This window comes from Apteryx rowi, unplaced genomic scaffold (genome assembly GCF_003343035.1).
Source record: "Apteryx rowi isolate R43461 unplaced genomic scaffold, aptRow1 scaffold_40, whole genome shotgun sequence".
NCBI lineage: Eukaryota > Metazoa > Chordata > Aves > Apterygiformes > Apterygidae > Apteryx > Apteryx rowi.
This window is the reverse complement of record NW_020450530.1, coordinates 2433209-2452797: the sequence shown is the minus strand read 5'-3', so window position 1 is coordinate 2452797 and position 19589 is coordinate 2433209. Positions and strand designations below refer to the sequence as shown.

Sequence of the window (19589 nt, the reverse complement as noted above, 5' to 3'; positions counted from 1 at the left end):
AAGCTTGGATTCTGAACACAAGCTTGTAGCATGGGCAGTATTTACCAGCCAGGGAGCTCGGACGACATTTGGAAAAGCTCCTTTTAAAGTCACTCACTGAACAAAATCTAATTACCTCTATTCTATGTACATCTCTCCTCCCCTCCTCCATATTTCAGCTGCACTATAAAGCTAACAATTCTTCTGTCAGGGATCTTTTGCAGCTGGAAACTTTGCTGATGCTGAGCTAGGCTGGTTTAATGCATCCAAGAACATTTTAATTCCCACAGCGTCTACAGCCCCATAATTAACACCTCCACACATTTAGATTGTAGTACAGCCAAAGTGACAGAAGGTCAAAATTGAGCCTGCCTACATGGGAGCGTTATTCGAGAACACAGTCAAATCACTACACTGCAACAAACACTTTTCTTGTCAGATTTTAACCATGCAAAGAGTGTCATAGAGGATTTCCAGGGAAACAAAACACAAAACCTGGTAATAGCTCTCTTACCATTCATTTGACTGTAACGTAGGGGAATCATTCTGGGCTATGTGATATAAGGCACTCATTGCATTCATGTTGAAAAGTGGAGGCTTCCTTTCAGCTAGAAAGAGAAGAGAAAGGTATGATAAGGCAGTCTGGAAAGAAAGGCAGAAAGATATGGAAGAATGAGCAGGGTATCACTGTTAAATCAATAGCTCATTATTGTCGTCATCACATTTAAGCCAATTATTTTAATCTTCTAGGTTAGTTCAGGACAGCTGTTATTCACCTGAAGAGGGGACGATGAGATCCAAAGAGAACAGGATGCAAATTATGAAAAAAAGTTTCCAGTAAATTTTACATTAACTACCATGTTTTATAACTGACCTGCTATGGCAAATTCAGCAGAAGCTGACTACAGCAGAGCTCAGACATGCAATATGTCAGGGCCAGGAAATTTATGCATCAGTCCCTGAAGATCTTTGATGTGCTGACATAGCATCCATAGTTAAGGGGAAAGAGGGGCTGCTCATTTCATTTGTCATTGGCAATCACTTGCAGAAGTGGGGCAGTCTGCCTACCAAATTCACTTGCCACGTATGTCTTCAACTCCCTGTAATGGAAGTTCTTCCTAGTCCTTGTGCTTCTGAGAGGGCACCTACCTACCAGCTCCTGATCTTTCAGGAGTGCAGTAGATTTTGCACCAAAACCAAGAGAGGTTAGTTTTCGCTTCCATCTAAGACCCGTCATGCCAATCAATCAATGAAGCCAGGATTAAGTTCATGTCAGGTCAGGTCAGAGCAACCACTTGTCCTTGACATGCAGCATGCATACAAACCACCACATTTTTTCCTATGCACTTTCAGCTACATGATAAATTAAGACATCAGCATTCAAAGAAAGCCAAGTGGTGCTCATCAAGAGATACCCTCCCACTGCTACCCTGAACCCATGTTCAGATGTGGAATCATGCAAGGACAAAGCTCAAAGTTAAATAAACCATTTCTAACCCTAATGAAGTTCAGGAAAAAAAAAAAAAAAAAAGAAAGCAAACCCTTCAACTTCAACTATGTAATATGGCTTTGATATTTTTGAATGAAAAGCTCCATGGAAATTCTAACATTAAGACTCAATGTCTATGCAGGATAGCATAATACCTATTCTACCACTGTGATTTACTCCTCGAGAAGCCAGATAACTTGCCTAAATTCTACATAAAAAAAAAAAGTGGCCAGGCTGAAGAATAAGAGTCTTGAACTGCTGATTTTGCATTCTTTATATCAAAATATAGACAGTGTCAGCAAGGCATTAGCACTGGCACATGAAATGCAATACTGGAAGGGAGCGGTCAGAGACGACAAGAAAGAAACCATTACTGTCTCCATGTTGGGGTTAACATTTTCTCCCTTTCCTCTTTCCTAACCCATTCRTACTGCTGCTGGCTAAACATTTTCAGAAATAACTTTTTCTTTGAACTTGCCCTCACAATGAATTTCTGATGTACTGGTTTTAAGCATAATCCATATCAAGACTATTTTTGAAGATAATCTACTCAGCACATGCAATGTCAATATTCAAACTTAAAGTGCAAACAGCTGCTCTGTATACCTGCTATCACATCTACATCTGCTTCAGGTAGTGTGGATGCGTATCATTTGCCCTTTGCAGTGTAAACCCTTTTCTTCTCATGTAAAGAACCTGTCCACGATGATTCACGTCACAAACTTTCAGCTGAGGTTGAAGATTTTTGTTTGTTTCAGAGAGTTGGGAAGTAAGAAGAATTGAAAATTAAACATAGGTCCTTTCCAACACACACTTTTTTTTAGGACACCGATTCCCTTGGTGCAGTAGTTGTTCCAATACAGTTTTCTCAAAACCCAACTTGTAAAAATGCAGACTACAAACAGTAGTTTCCTTCTCTCTGGAAGGAAACAGAAGTAGCAGCATTTTTTCTATAGTAGAATTGGGTGTGTGTGTGGGGAACAAACCACATAAAGCAGAAAGAGACAAGACATTTCCTAGACCCCATTAGAAATACAGGAGACTAAGTCCATTTCGTGCAGTATTTCTGCAGTTTTGCTTATGATTGGCCCTACATATATATTTCAGGCGAGGTGCATTAACMCCTCTCATACAAAAGATTTTTGACTGAAGTCATTCCACATCTTCCCTTATCAGCACATCATCAGCATATGAATTTAAGTATCCTAGATCTCTCGTCTGTACGAACTATTCTTTGATTAGGATGCAGCAATATGGACACAGAACATTACTGCTGTGATTCTTGACACCGTCTCAAATTTGCAAATTCAATACTACCATATGTAGAAGGGACTCTGGATAAAACAGCTGGTATTTTCAGCTTGAAGCTTTTCCTAACAAGGAAATGACGGACACGTTTGCCAATCACAGATCACAATGTGCTTCTTAGAATTGACCGTATCTTTGAGGATATGCTCAGGACATGACACAAATAATTCGAGCCAAATTCAGGCAGGAAATCCCAACAGCTACATGGGCACAGACAGTGCTTAGTTCTATAAAGTCTCCAATAAATAAATATATTTGTCATAGAGGGAGCCCAATCTTCACATGCATAAAAGTCCTGCTTCTCAAGTCTAGCACAAGTACAGCCAATACAAGCATTGATTTGGAATCTAAAAGAAGAGTTCAGGTGATTCTATAAAGTGGTTCAATTTGCAAAACAGGACTGCAAAATGTAGCCTCTCTCCTTTTTGGGGACCTCTTATCCAGAGGAGCCAAATTATATTATCTAGCAACTTCAATGCATCCTGTTCTGCAAGCGATCAATGAACTGCCCAGAAAAAAACATTATCTGAAAGATAAAATATGAGACTACAACCCTTTAGGTGTTGTGTGAGCACACTAGATTAATATTAAGCACAACAGCATTAATGGATCGTCTTGATTTGCCAGTGAGCAAAAGATTCAACTCAACTGTCTGTTTTCCAAGTCAGGCTTTTTAAAGAAGCTTACAGGCAATAAGAATCTTCTCTTTTTTTTTCAGGGCTTTCTAATAAATTCAGCAGACAGATAACTATTCACCTCAGCTGCCAAGTATTTACTCACCTAACTCAATACACGTGATCCCAAGAGACCAGACATCCACCTTTCCATCATACTGTCCTTCGTCCATAGCAAGGATCACCTCTGGTGCCATCCTACCAACCACAGTGGAAAGCATGCAGGTTAGGGGATACAGACTGGAATTCCCAGCACATAGGTTAAAATGAGTCGGCTTCATTATCTTCAGCAGCACAGGGGACCAAAACTTAAAAGAGTCAACATGGAGCCAAGTAAAGCCATRCTGAAATAAAACAATGCTTGCCTGCACTAGCAACCCTTCCAAGAGCCATTTTTAAGAAAGAAAAGTAAATAAGAGGCCAACCTGATCCTCTTGCTGTTAGCACAACACGCTGGCACCTGGGAGACCCACACCAATCTCAAAGGCATTGTACCTGCAGGCAGCCAGCATGAGCTGGGGGAGTCCTAAAGGCATCACTTTTACTCTCCCCAGAGATGGTGGGTTTCCACTGGCACACCAGGAGAATTTTCCAGCAGGTATGTGCAGCCTGTGAGTGTAGCTATGAAAGGAACAGGGAAATCTGGAACGGTGAGGAAATGTAACAGTCCAGGATTAAGGGATGAGCTGGGGGGGGGAAGCAGCGGACCCGCCTGCAAAAATTCAGCCTCTTAACTTTTGGTTCTTCAAAGATGGAGCAGGCTTCCTGCCAAATGGACTTGTTCAGAGGTTGGGCGATAGGTGACCTCCCATCAATGCCTGGGGCGTCTGCCACAAAATAAATGGAGTGTAAAGCTATGCTGGGCCACTATGTTAGGAATGCCAAGCAACAAAGTTTTTTCAAAACAGATTCTAAGTAACAGTATATCTTCCAGGCTGCAAGGCCAGGTTAACAAGTTTCCCTTTCTCCACACGCTTGCCTGAGTTCCAATATCCATGGCAAATGTCAATAATTTTTTAAGCCAATGGCRTTACAACAGTCAAAACATTTACTGGTGCCATTTCAAACTGCTGCAAAGCCTACCTCTACTCATGGGCACTGAGGAAGAATATATGGGAATTTTAAAGAACTACTTGGCTAAGCAGTATGATTTTTTATTTTTTTTTAATGCCAGATATTACTTTCAGTTTGTGAAATGCCATAACTGTGAGAGCAGTCTCATCAAGGACTGAAGTATCCCATGCTTTACTCACCAGTAAGGCGTCCCCACGAAAGAATTGGCAGGGCAGACTATAGAGGCAGACCCAAAATCAGCTAGTTTCACTTGACCTGGTTCTGTTAGAAGAATATTTCCAGCTTTAATATCCCTTTAAAAGAAAAGAAAGAAATTACATTTCTGGTTACAACAGAAGAACTTTCAAAATACACAAACACACTGCAGTCCATTTACTTGTTCTCAAACATTCAAGAAAAATTGAGAACTTTTAGAAATCTAGCATTATGTTAAGACGGAGAGACCAAGTACATGGCTTTACTAGGGAGGGAAACCCAACTGGACTCCTTTAAAGAAAGGGGGTGGGAAGAAGAAGAGGAGACAAGCCATGGCTGCAAGACTGAGGCCCCAAACTGAGATCTAGGAGAGATGCATTCAAACACCCAGATCTGACACCTTAAATAATACCAGACATGTTAGTTTCAGCATTGAAATGCCCTAGGCTCCCTTATCTTCTCCTTCATACAACTCCCAGATAATTCATACATTTAAGAGATTAATGATAATGAAGCCACTGCAACATGAAAGGCACAATATACATTCAACACCTTTGAACCGTAAATTTCTGAATTCCAGCCAGAAGCGAGTTAAATTCAAATTAACTGTCCGTGAAATGCTGACAAAGGTTAAACCAATTACATATATTTCAAGACACTTAGTAAAGGGCCTGTTCAGAGTTAGAAATGAATTAATCTAAGCACCATTTACTTTTAATCCCCAGGGCTTCTGCAGACTGGTCTAACTGAAATATCTTTTTTCTTCCACCCCTTCTAATATAAAAACAGGAGGACTGCTTTAAGAAATTCAATCTACTTATACATGGCCCCCTGAAAGTCACCATATAGTCACATTCCCTAAAACCCTGAGAGAGCACTTTGATAACAAAGGGAAAATAGTACAGTAGGGAGGCCAGGGATGCCTTTACATGGCAGCATCTTAGATACTTGCTTTCACAAAAGCAGACCTTCAATATAAACGGAATGCGTGTAAGGGATCTCTGCCTAGCCAGGCTGTTAACATCATACAATTTATAATGCCTTTATTAAAAAAAAAAAGTGTATGTGTTTATATATATACATATTCACACACATATATATGAAAATATGAAATGCTAACATATATAAATTTTTAAATTTATATATATATAATGTATATATATTTATACAGAGAGAGAGAGAGAGAGAGAGAGAGAGAGAAAGAGAAGAACACATCAATAAAAAATTAGCTTTTCTTCTCTGGTGATCAACTCTAAGTCCAACATCAGAAAGCTCTTATCAACAGTAGTAGACCTCCAATGCAAACAAGCTACTGTGCATTACCAAACACACCCATACTCTGCCCCTGTGGAAAAGCAAGCCAATTGGATAAATGGGAGGGCAAGAAAGCTCTCTTGTATTTGATGCAGAGTAAGAATACACTGAATTACYGTACAGCAGTCGAAGCATAGTAATTTGTGCATCAAATACTTATCCAGGACCAGGCAAACCAGAAGAGTCTCTGAATTTAGGCTGATGCAAGCTCTGGTGAGGTACCTTTCTCTCCAAAGGGCAGCACATAGAATAGGCAAAGCYGGGACAACCAGAGCCACAGAGAAAGGAACTGACTTAAAATATTTCAGCAGCACTGCTGGGGTCAGAACCTATATTCCCCCACTGCCAGGACACTACTGCTTCAAAACTACCATTACAGTAACTTTCCAGAGAATTGCTTGCACACATGTACTACTCAGAAACAAGCCCTGAGGTAGCTTGATGTGTTTGGTCTGTGCATCTGTCATTTCCGCAGGAAGACAAGTACTAGAAGATGTCCTGTACATGCAAGAATGAACACCTCAGAAATACAGGCTGTCCTCTTTGCACTCATCTCCAGTGCTATCTTCACTTCACAACAACAGTAAAGAGTTCAGCAGGCACTCCTGAATCTCCTACAGCACCRCAAGAAAACCTTCATTCGGGGAAAGGGGCACTGCCTCAAGCTCCGCAGACATTGAACTGATTACAGACATACCTGCAAAAACCTTAGCTCTAGGCAAATATATTTGCTAACTTAAGTTTACCTTGTACCTGCAATTCAACAGAAAATAATCTCATCCTTTGCCATCCTATACAGAGACATTAATAAGCAGGTCAACTAACAGCTAACGGCAGGAGAGAGGAGCTCAGGATGCAAGATTAGACTTGCTTTTTTCCTGCATCTCCACAAGGTGTCCCTCCATTCTAGGTCACACTCATTTCGCTTTCCTCGCTGCAGGGCGGGGAAACCAAAGCCATCACCGCCGCCGCCAGCTTTGGTCCTTTTTTCTCATTCATTTGCTCTACTTTCCTCAGAGCTAGTGGAACTTGCCATAGGGAAGGGGAGCGTGGCGTTTTCCTCCCAGGACACAGTTCCTCATCGCTACTAGATAATGAAGCTAGGAAATGGTAATCCTTCATCTCTCCTGTTTAACATATGGCACCTAACAGAAAATCAGCCTTTTCTTGACAGCTCTCTTCTGAGAGAGAGCACGTGCCTTCCCACCTGAGAAGCTAAAAGGCAGACTATCCCAAGGAAGAAAATCGGTTCAGTATGAAAGACCCGTGTGCTGCTCACCTAGCGCTAACTTTCTTTACCGTCACTCTTAGCGTGCTGCAACAATGAAGTAACTTTTTCCAGTTTGGAAGAACGAACGGGCTTTGTTCCCTGGATGCAGCAGGAGCACGCTACAGGAGAGCTCAGCAGGGCAGCCGGCATTCCCTCTGCCAGGCTGCTGAATTCACACCACACYACATCGCACCACGTCGAAACCCCCTAAGCCTTATCAAGAAAGMCTGATACTCGATTGTGTACATACAGGGAGTCATTTACTATAAATAAGAATATATTGAACTTGGAAAGTGTGTAAATTTATTTCATAAAAGGTATTTTTATGCTCAGATAAGAGCAAATACACAAAGGGTTGATCCTAAATCATTCTGATTTAATTTCCTAAATTGGCATTCTGGTTTAAATTAATATTTTACTTAAATGTCCTACAATACCCTTTTGTAGATATGCCCTAAGTGGTGATTTTAACAAGTAACAAATAATTCCCGTCTCTGGAAAAAACACTTCACTGTCTCAGCCTCAAATAGACCAATTTTCTGTCTAAAGCTCGCCAATAGACTACAAAGAAGCTTTTAGCCCTATAAATTAGTCTCACACRGCCTCACTCTGATGAGTCCTCACTTAAATTATACTAATCTACCGCTCACCCTTTTCACAGCAAGTCCCTGACACAAAATATCAGTAGTCCCCCAAAATAAGACAAAAATATAAAATGAGAACACATAACATCACTGCCAAACGAGTCAAAACCAAGACTGCTATACAGAGGTTTCCCCGGCCTTATGCTTTCATCAGCTGATTGCTGGAAGCATAAAGTTTTGCATATATGTAAAAAAAATAAAAAAATTTCTAGTCTTAAAAATAATCTAGTTCTATCACTCCACTTTACTTGGTAGTTTTAGGGTGTGTATTTTCTTGTTAGTGTTTCCTGCCAACATTCGGGTGTATTCTTTGCTACTGGCATCCGAAAACTGCTAACATGGAAGCGATCTCAGCCCTGGACCGTCCCTGCACTAGATTATTTCAGTGAGGGGAACGCGTCCCCTAACAGCCAACAGCTTTTATGTAGAAATCCACCCCGGCAGTAGGAGCACTGCCAAGTGCCTCGGAGGGAATTCTGGTGGAACAGCCGTTGCCAGAGCTGCTCAAACGCAGCGAGGCCGTACGGAGGCAGCCCCGCAGCGCCGCGCCAGCCTTACCTATGGATCTTGGAGTGAGAGTGCAGGTAGGCCAGCCCCTGCAAGGCACCGTGGGTGATGGCAGCAATCTCCACTTCCTGAAGTGGTTTCTTGTGAACTGAGGAAAGAAATTCAAGAAAAGCCAAGACAGAGTGAGCGTGATCTCTCCCTGAGCAAGTGTGGGGGTTTTTTTGTTTTGTTTTGAGAAGAGGAACCCCACCGACTTTGCAAACCGTGACGTGAATGCCATCTCTGGCGTCCTAATTCCCTATGGCCCGGTGGCCATTGGTGGCTTAGAGTCTGCGTACAGCCCGGGCACGTACTTCACATCATCTATGACCACTTTTTCTTTTTCTTTCCCCCCCCCCCCCTCCTCTCATATTACTGTTAAGGCCAACAGTTACTGTTAACACCAAGAGATATGTCTGAGCAGAGCTTGCCAAACATATTTGAAACACTTGTTTGGCCCTCAGCAAGGAAGACTTCCCTGTTTCTTCCATATAGCAAAGAGACAGGAGAACGAGGAACACTAGCTATGAAAGAGATGCCTCAAAGCACATTCCACAGATCCCTAAATAYGACCAGTATGTGCCTTTGGCCGATGTATCTTAGATACAAAAGATACGGCCTATGAGGAATATTAGTTTTAGCAAACTCAAGCTTAAATTCCCTATTCCTCTACAGGCCCCATGGTTTTTATTTCTAAGGTCTCATTAGTCTCCTGTTCTATAAAACCATCTCTAATTATTCCTACSAACTGCAAGGCAAGGACAAGAATGGTTTTTGTGGGTTCTTATTATGGATATCCAGATGACAGGCAGTCTGCTTCAGACATCAAGGAGGTGCAAACTACAGAAATATAGCTGTATACATTTATACCTTCATTTTACAACATATAAACATGCATGCCAACTGTATGCAGCACTGRTTTCCTGTGATAGCCGCAGCCTACCCTTCAACCACAAACACAGGTGCTCTGGGTACAGAGCGAAGAAACACAGACAGACTGCCCCTACCATTTGCAAAATACCAGTCTCTAAGAGAAAACAGCCTCCCACCATACTCCAAAGGGGGCACTAGCAAAAAGAAAACCAAATACTATATAAAACTTACCCTCTAGCAAATCAGAAGCTGAACCTAAACAGTACTCCATAACCAGCTGCAAGAAAAAAAACATGCTTGTAAATAATAAGGTAGATACTGTAGATACTCTCCCACAGTTTTTAGATGGCTGAGAAACAGTAGAGGCAAAGAAAACCTAAAGCTGGAAAAAATACAATAAATGATGAATAAAATAAAAGTGCTCCAACAAATTCCAGCAATATCATGACATCCTACATTCTGCAAAGAAAGTTGAGGCACTGGGAAGGTTGTGGGGAGATGCTGCAAAGGATGTCCAATAATAAGGCCAGAAGCTTTTTTTTAACCTCCATGAAAACAGAGGCCTGCCTCAGAGAAGYAGGGATTTGATCCAATGTCCCAAATTTCCATTCCCTTCAAATTACTTGGAAACATCTTCAGATGAAAGGGACTACAAGCAGCATGGGATGAATACTGCTGCATGTAAAGACACCGTATATGTATTGAACACGTGGTAGTTCTACAGTAAGTTTTGTGCTCAGGAAGACCCCTAAACGCCAGGCCACCCTCACTCACCCATGCAGTATGCTCCTTCAGGTAACAGCCCTTATACTCTATGGTGTTGGGGTGCTTCAGCTGTTGTAGAAACTTGACTTCTTTGATGATATCCTGCCATTTCTATTAAAAAAGCAGAAGATATGAATCATTTATCAGTTTAATCCTTTCATGCTCTCATACACCCCACACCTTAGCACATTCTGAAAAAGCAACCTTAAGGCAGCTTTGCAATGGGAAGACCAGAGAGGAGTAGTATGTTCCACCCTTTTTCAGTTTCTACATTAATAATGCAAACACATCTTAGCTGCAAGACTAATTTTTCCTCCCAGTGATATACTGATCATGGAAAGATATTCCAATTGTATCAGAAGAACTAAGGGTTTGACATTAGGAAGTGGAATCAGGTTTTTCTCAATTGTTTGCCCATTCGGGCTAGCTTCTTCCCCAGGTCAAAGCTGGTTAACCTCATGGAAACGAGCTCCAGACACAGGGTCTCCTCTTAACAATACTTTTGAGATTACCTATATTCAAGTAATGCCAGTTGTGAAGAGAAAGCTGATCCAAAAGGCATGAATTTTAATTTAATCGGTCAAAATAAACCATGCTGTTATTCAGCAGCTAGCCAGTAATAGCTAAGTGTACTTACCCCTGCCCAAATATAAACAGTTCTTGGTTTATTTTATTATTCTCTCTCTGTACTGCAGAATCACATGTATAATCTTGCCTGTGAAACAGTAGTTTCCAAAGCCCAACTGTGCTGCAGTTGTCTAGTTCCCTACTGCACTAAGATCCCAAAGAAACAGCTAGCTTGACGGCTTCCGAACACACTTGTATCATTTTGTTTGCACACATTTTACTTAAAGCACTGCTGCCATTTTGTATAATGAACTACCTCGTGGTCTCAAACTTCATAACAAACCCACCTACCCCAAAGCAGACAACAATAACTACAGTATGTGTTGAAACACAGATAGCAGCAGCTAGCTGTTTGCTCCCTTCAGTAATGCAACACAAGGCCACTGACATTTGGAAGATCACCGGAACAGCTGCAGGCAGCTTATGTGGGAGACCAACAGGTAAGCGAGGAACAACGCATCAAACACCCTTCTTTGCTACTAACACACAGACACGTTCTCCATTGCAGGTCCACCTACTAAGCGAAATGAGCTGACACCTCAAAGAGTGGTGGTTAGGGATCCAACAGCCAGTGTGCTCTTAGTGCACGCATCACTGAAATAACCACCCGAGAAGCACTCTGAATCCCCATTCACTGCCGTAAACTGAACTATTTGTCAGAATTTGCATAAACTCATCTTCCTTCTACAACTCCCAATGCTTCCTATGGAAGTTAGTAACAACTACGGCATTAAAAAGCTGGCTTACTAGCGTCAAATAAAATATCCAGCTAATTTCACTGTTCAGGTTTACATTATGGTTGCAACAGCTCCTGCATGCACAACTAGCTTTATTCATCTTACCTCATTTGTTTGCTTCCCACTGTAGGACATTTTCTTGACTGCCACCACCTCATTAGTGTGGGAATTTGTAGCCTGGAGAAGAGAAAGAAAGAAATTGGAAAAAAAAAAGTTTTATTTTTTTTCCCCCTCCCCATGGAGTCAGCTGTGCCTTTGGCAAAAACAGATCTCTTCTCCTGTGTCACAGCCTGGCAAACCCTTGTGCTGCAAAGACACCTTCTTCATGATAAGATTTACTAAACAATCACGATCACCCTCTTCGTTAGCTTTATCCATCTGTCCACATCCACTGACCCTCCCTCAGCCCTTACACTCCTTCCCTTGCTACCTCCCTACTGACGCACAAACCAAGGTCTTACAAAGCACCTTGTGAGAACATGCAAAACAGTTTTATTGGAATTGCAGTAAAAGCTGTTTTAGATAAACCTTTGGAAAAACATTTGCCGAGGAAACAAATGAAGACATGTACGAAGATCTCTAATTTCATCCAAAAAACCATAAGGCACTACTATTCTCAAACAACTATTTCTGCTTTCAATTTCAAGATGGCCCTCCATTTTGGAATTTATCTCCATTTAAAAAACAGCTACCTTCCTCTCACTGTAAGTTATTTCATTTTAGAATAACGCCCTCTTCTCTGGGTTCTGTGCATAGCAAAGGGGAAAAAAAAATCATTTTACATTCACAAAAAAAACCAATCATCGTACATTCCATTTGACCCAAAAAACCAAAATAAATTTAAGTTACTGACACAGCTACAGTGAAGAATGTGTCTTTAGGACCATAAAGGTCTACACAACAACTTGGCAAAGCACAATGTATATTGCCTAAATAATAACAGCCTTGTCCTTTAGGCAATGACTCCAGGACACTGGAGGTTTCACCTAAAATTTTGGACTTTTCGCCATATTTATCATACGAAAATTTGATTTTCTAAGTATTCCAGTGGGCTTACTAATCTGCCCTAATGTACTTAAAACACTGCACTGAGCAGCAGCTGACCAGCTATATGTGTAAGGGCTCCAGCATGACACTGAAGTCATTTTTGCCTTGTTGAGCATTCTTCCTTTCCCTCAAAATGATTACCAAGCTCCTTGGTGCATTTCCAGTGTTAAGGCAAAGGCCGCATCAAGATTTTAATTGCATTACACCTAGTTTTGGTTCCAAAAATGAGTAAGACGAGATAGATGCGTCAAGGCTGCTTTCGTCCACTTGCATTCAATATTAGACTTTATTCAAATGCTTACTCTTCAAAGGCTGATTGATCTCCTTTTCCATCATGCAAGCAGGACAGGCTTTTGCAACTTTGCTACAGCTCAAGAAAGTCTCCTGTCGGTAAGGAACAGACCCCTCCCAGATACTGCAAGTAGAATCAYACAGCAATTTATTTTGCTTTTCCTGTGCTACTACAAAGGGATGAAAGTTTCAGGCATGGCTTTGAAATAGCAAACGGAATAAGTGTAATCCACTTCACTTATGAAACTGGGTCACCTAATGTAGGCAATGTGCACATAGTTCTCTTGACTGTCAGCAGCTGAGCAGATGTCAAATTACGGAGCCATGCTATTCATATACACGCAAACCATCTTATCCAAACAACCAGTGCGGAAACAGGTTTAAAGGCAGCCCATAAATATCTCAGGACATTTTCATTTTCCACAAAAATTGCCAGACCCCAAACATCATCTATTTTAATGCAAAAATGCACATCTTCAAACAAGTACTATAGAGAGCTGATATCCAATTCATACTATTCAAACGGGCTGATGGATTTGCTTTGAGCCCAGAGCATCAGCAAGGAAAAAATGCAAAGCTGCTGTCAGTCTGTTCACCTGACTCTTGCGTGGAAAGCACTGCTATCTCAAAAACCTTTCTTCTTGGAGAAGTGACCAGAGTAGCAATGTCTCGCACAAGTCTTCACCCACAGCAAGACTCGAGGTCTATTCTCACACCACTAGCCTTCTTTTCCATTTTTGAAATGGAATACCCCGCTCTATTTTGGCTTTCTTCATTGGAGAGCTGAGCTTCAAGCTGCAAATTAACCCTTGCAGACATGCAGTTTGGCCAAGAGATGATGCTTGGTATTTTGGGGAATGGAACCTAGAAAACACGCACCCTGAACTGCAGGTAATCTTCATTGCTGCAATCTCTTATCAAGGCAGCACTAGCAGGGTCAGGGGAACACTGAACAGCACTAGCTGTCTTGCATCTGACTGTAAATTAAAAATGTTATTTCAAAAGGAAGAAATGAGACATTGATAGATTCCGCGTTACAGAATAGCTACGCACTTAACCTTTTATTATCACAGCCACCAGGTGCCAATTGTACAACAAATATTATTCAGTCAGCAAAATTCTGCTTTTCTCAAGCCTGTATAGCACAGGGATGGTTGACCCGAGGCCAAAAAGTCTGTTTTAGAAAAAGATCTACTTGCCTGGATTGGCACCATCTTCATTTCTGTCTGTCAAGGACAGACAACATGAATATTTTAGTCTTAAGAGAGTTGTTGAAATCCCAGTAYCTCCAAGCACTGGCAATTTTCAGAACAAAGATTAGTTACAGTTAAAGCTTAGACTACAACAGAAGCTACATGTAGTAAATCCTGTATTTCGATTGTTCAAGAGGATGGCTACTGTACTCGAATAATAATGTATTAATCAAAGATATTTCATGATGCATACAGTGACTTCAAAGAAAATGGTGCTGGGTGAACCAGAAAAGCACTGGCCTTAACGGAAGTTAGTATTAATCTGCTTAGGCAGGAGCCTGACACCGTGCAAGACGAAAATCGCGCTCTGCTCTTCCCAGAGCACAGTCCTCATCAACTGAATCACAGAAAGCTGAAAAAAAATTGCTTTTGGAGAAGACAAAACCCTTCCTAAGCACTCCTCATTCCGACTCAGCACATAAAAGATCTCAGGAGTACTTGACTCCAATAGAAGAGTTAATGCTGGTGTCCTAAACAAATTTCCAAGTATTTCTGTCTGTCACAGTAACTCTGAATGCCTTTGCATGAACGTAAGAAGTTCTCTCAATTCTGCCGTAGCTTTTGGCTGAACGGTGTGCTGCCACGTCAAACCGCAGCCGTGGGCTCCCACGGTTGTGGGTGAAGTTCTCGCTGCACCAAACGCTTGGGATCCCCTTGGCTGAAATAAATTAAAGGGCTGTCCAAGCACACTGGACAGAAATATCCATATGCTTCAGTGGTCTTGGCCACACTTGCAGATCTTTAGAGAAAAGCTTGGCAGAAGATAAGCACATTCTGCTTGCAAAACCTTCTTTATTTACACCATTCTCATTTGCTTTATCACTCTTCCATACGCAGCATAAATCTAACTAGGTTATTATTTCTGATGAAGCTATGCTTTTGAAATCAGCTACAAAATTTATCTAGTCAGCATTTAACTTTAAAACATTGTGACAAATTATGAACTTCTCAGCCTTCTGATATACAAAGCATCATTTCTTTCAGGCAAGAAAAGAAACTTGAAATTATTTCTCTTGCCATGCATGGACAATATGCAGGCAAACAAAACAGCTTGCAAAATTAAGCTTGAATTGAGGTTTATAGTAGAACAATCATATTAACTCACCACAACTGCGACAAGATGCAGATCAACATATTTACTGTTTGCAGTAGCAGCAGCACCAATTTAAATAAAAAGATCAAACAGAGGTAGCAAAAGCACAGCTAACCAATGGTGCTCAAGCACACGCACGCGAAGCTCTACACAACCATTTTGCAAAAAACCTCCCCCCAAAAAACAAAAAAACCCAGAAACCGGGTAGTTCCCATTTGCTGGATGGCCATGGCGTATCAGAGTCCATGACACAACACCTTTCAGCACCACCGCTGCTCATCTTTTCTCATTAGAGATATACGTTCCTTCCATACCTGCCGCAGGCTCTTGTCAGCAGCCCCAGGGTTTAACCTGGAGGACATTTATCTTCTAGGCTTTGTATTTTCATTTATCATCACTTTTTTTAAATCTTGCTTTTGATATTTCCCTCAAAATACTGAGCTTGAGTACAGCAGAGGGGCTGCCCTTACACAGCAGGAAAACCAATTTCTCTTTCAAGACTGACATTTACTCTGAAATCCACACATGTACTTCAGAGCGCCTGAGAGCTGAGGCACCTCAGGAAAGGAGGGGAAAAAAAAAAGTTCATCTCATTAGCCAAATTGGTAATTATTTGGCTCAGAAGTTTCAGTAAGGAAGACTCATGTGAATATTCCTCTCTCCAGTTTTCTGATGGGAAGAAGGTCCCTTATCGGCTTCTTTACAAAACAGAATCTCTAGAAATATTATCGCGTACAATGTTCGGAGATGGAGGGGGGCCCTGTCGCTTAGGCAGCTCTGATCCTTTAAAGTGGTTTGTGATGCATTCGCCGTTCCCAATGCCAAGCACGTCAGGTCGCCCAGAAATCTTGCAGTGACCGAGATCTTACTCTTGTCCCCTGCCTCACTCCAGGATGCCCTCGACTCCAGATGCGAGAGAGGCCACAAAAGCTTTCTGAGAGGAGGGAAAACACAGCCAAGACGCACAGCATCCCACGCACGGCAGGGAAAGGCTCTCGCATTAGCGATGCGACGCGGGGCAGACGTAGAGGCTTTCCGAGGCCCGGGCTGCTGTGCAGCCAGAACTGCAGAACAGGTAGGTTCCTGCTTGCACCTTATGCACACAGCAGGAGTGGCGACTCCAAAAAACAGTTTCCTGCATGTTCAGTGCTTCGTGCAACAGGAAGCAAAGCTTAAGTTTGAAACAGTGTCAGAGAAGTGGAGACATTACGGAAAAGTAGAGATGCACTTGTCTATAATATTACTGTAGCAGCATAGTAGTGACTACAGCCTTGACTGCAATCATCAAGCTTTTAGGGTACAGCAGGAATGTGCAGGCTGGCTAAACTCTCCAGTGTGTTTGAAACACAGACCGGTTAAATAAAGCATAGGGATAAAGAGGAAGAGAAGCTCTGGGGATCACAAAGTCTCACCTAACCGTAGCGACCTCTTGCTTGTAAGGCTATTGAGTACGTCAGGTCACCAGCGCTCCTCGCCCCCTTTCCCTGGCAGCGCGAGGAATTCCTGACCACCCCGAATAAAAGCTCCAAGGAGGCGCCCTCGCTACGCCAGCGGTGCCCTGAAGCATGCCCGCGTGCTGTCCCTGCGCTTCTGAAGCGCACTGAACAGGACTCACCCGCTCCCGTCTAACAAATGCCTGCTCTTCTTGTGGAGCGGGTCAATGCGTACTGTAAGTTTTACCACCCATGTTCTCTCAGGCACGTTGTACATTTACTGTTATACTTTCTGTCACTAATATTATACTGCCTATCACTAAACCCACAACTAAATGCATCTGTCCCACTTTTGACAGTCCCAATGGCAAAAATACCTTGTACCATTACTACCAGCTTAAACATTGCAGAATTATACCTTTACCTCGCAAAAAAACACATATATTCCTTATCTGAAATAAAATATCAGGATCCTCTCTTGTTTTAACGGCAGTTCCACCAACTCTTCCATCACTGTATACAACTATAGACAGTGAATTGGATTAGAGTGCCTGTAAATAAACCATGCTGGCTACCACCATCTCCCAGTGTCACAGAGGTAAGGATGCATATCTAAACTCCACAATGTCCGATATTCAGAAATCTAAATTCTCGTGAACTTGACCTCCTACTGATCATCACACCACCTCCTTTCCTCTGGAAGTCCCATTTCTCTCAAGATTTTCTCCTTGCTTTTGCCTGCAAGCGTTTGCTATTGATGATGGTATGTATGTGATGACAAAGCAGAATGACATTTAAAAGATGTCTCTAACTCCTAAATAATCAGAGGAATCACTCAAAAACCTGAATGCAATTTTGATACAACTTCCACAGGATCTTTACTCAAGCAACCACAACACCAATTCATTAACAAAAGTGGCTTTTAATGCCTATCGCATTTTAAATCATTAATTCACTGGATCTATTAATTTGCAACAATTTACAAGCATATGAGCACAAAGTAGAATATCTTGAAATTCCAGTTTGACAAATTAATTTCCAGCTGCTTAAATTCAACTTTCAGCATCAGAGAGCATAAGATACCATATACTTAACCTGAATGGTGGCATGCACTATTCAGACTGTAGTATCAGCTGCTGCCATATATATGAGCTGTATGCTAAGACATACAAAGCACTAAGAGCTACAAGGACATTCACTTCTACAAATGCTGAGAATTTATAAGATATCACTGAAAATAGTTTGGTTTTCCAAAAAGGAAGTGAAGAACTATACTTACAAAGTAAACCGCTCCAAAACTTCCATGTCCAATTTCATGTAAACCCACAAATATTTCTTCAGGATCATCTTTGTAGAACAGGTCAGCTATTTCTGGGTCCTTTGGCACCCCTTTGCGCATGTTGAACAGTATTATGAACTAGTTCGCGCTTTTGATTCCCAATCAATTTCTTCCTTCATCGACAAAGTAGTTTGTAGACAGCATTCAGCACCTGGTGAAAAAGTTCATCTTTACTCCGTTTCCTTTAYGCATGTTCCTGTTCTTGCTTCTTTGACAGCAAAATAAGAGGAAACACTTTCAGAAGCAATAGACTTCACTATTGTTTCCGTCAGCTAATTCCTTTTAATTATTACTCTAATTTAGATATAGAGATTAAAATGCATTCAGAGTATAACAGCCCTTTATCTCATACAGGAAGCAAGTGCTGCAGTTACAATAAAATCCACTTGAAGACTTGAAGTCCTGTTGCTATGCAAAACATCCTGCGATTTGAGTTTGTTGTTCTCAATGCCGGTCCCCTACTGTGYCAGTTTTTAAGACTATCACCATTGTTCCTTCTACTTTTTTTCTGCCATTTGTTTGCTTTATTTCTGTGCTCTCTTGCCACCTGGTGCTAACAGAGAAGTTAGTTTCTGTTCCACAGAACTACCTCACAATTAAATRAGATATTTTTGTTTTAAATGCTGTAAGACAGCCAGCGCTATTGGGTTTTGATGGCTCCCCAGTGACCGAACTGCTTTTAAAAGATCCCAGACTCCATCATATAGGGCAGGTCTTTGCTTCCTTTACATCTTTCTTCAGTACAGACCTATAATTAGACAGTGCAAAACTGAGCTGCACTTAAACGAAGATTTAAAAGATTCATCCCCAAAGTTTTATTTGTGAAATAAACTGCTAAGCAGTTTCACATTTCCCATCAAAACAACCTGAAAAATCAGTCACTGGTGTACAAAGGAATGATGGATGCATCTATTCAGCTGCTTTTGCCTTCTGAAGCCAAACAGATTATCTGCAGGTGAGTCAACTAGAGCAGGTTCTAACAACAGTCTGAAGAATTCTCAGAATTCTATTTCCAGATATATAGTTGGGCACCTTATTGATACCATAGCTCTTCCATGCATAAGAGAAGAAAAACACTTCCGAAAATATGTACCAAAATGTGCAGCACACCTCGTGTTATAAATCAGTGTAACATTTGAAAAAGGACTGACTGAAATAYAACAATCGGGTAAAATTAAGATTAGAATGCACATTAAAGGCTTTAACAGTGATGAAAGCAGGGCATAATTTTGGTCTGAGAGAGAGACAGGCTCCTTGGCTCAAAATTACAAGTAATGGAGCAACATGCGCAACAAATTCTGGTTCATTAGAGGAGCATAAAACGATCTGCTGAAGCCTACCTGAGTAAGTGTGGCACAAAGCATGCTCTGTGGCTCAGACTCCTTTCAGCAGCATCGTCGTGTGCTCTGTTGTCTCCCCAAATTCTATGCACGCCGTTATTCTGCAAAAGAAAACAAGTATCAGCATTTAAAAATATATACTTCAACTTTTTTGGACCTTATTCTAACACCTATACATGAAAATACTACATTTAAAAAAGTCCACCAACTATCAAGGGATCACTTGAAAGTGCAGTTAAAAGGAATACGGACTATAAAGACTAGAGAGCTCTCCTTAGGTGAAGATACTCGCTTCCTG

At 41.4% G+C, this 19589-nt stretch overlaps 1 protein-coding gene across 4 annotated transcripts in view; it reads right to left on the bottom strand.

Annotated features, from left to right (window-relative positions):
• Positions 1–19589, bottom strand: part of TAOK3 (TAO kinase 3) — a 99738-nt gene that overhangs the window by 37647 nt on the left and 42502 nt on the right. For 3 of the 4 annotated variants that reach the window (XM_026075027.1, XM_026075024.1, XM_026075025.1), the window contains 9 exons: positions 19292–19392; positions 17892–18102; positions 11601–11672; positions 10141–10242; positions 9598–9643; positions 8506–8602; positions 4704–4817; positions 3557–3648; positions 494–587 (listed from right to left, as the gene is read on the bottom strand). In XM_026075027.1, the coding sequence (XP_025930812.1) occupies positions 494–587; positions 3557–3648; positions 4704–4817; positions 8506–8602; positions 9598–9643; positions 10141–10242; positions 11601–11672; positions 17892–18011 (737 nt within the window). In that variant the 5' untranslated portion in view covers positions 18012–18102; positions 19292–19392. Of the gene's footprint in view, positions 1–493; positions 588–3556; positions 3649–4703; positions 4818–8505; positions 8603–9597; positions 9644–10140; positions 10243–11600; positions 11673–17891; positions 18160–19291; positions 19393–19589 lie in introns of all 4 variants that reach the window. The other variant, XM_026075026.1, reaches the window with a different exon arrangement.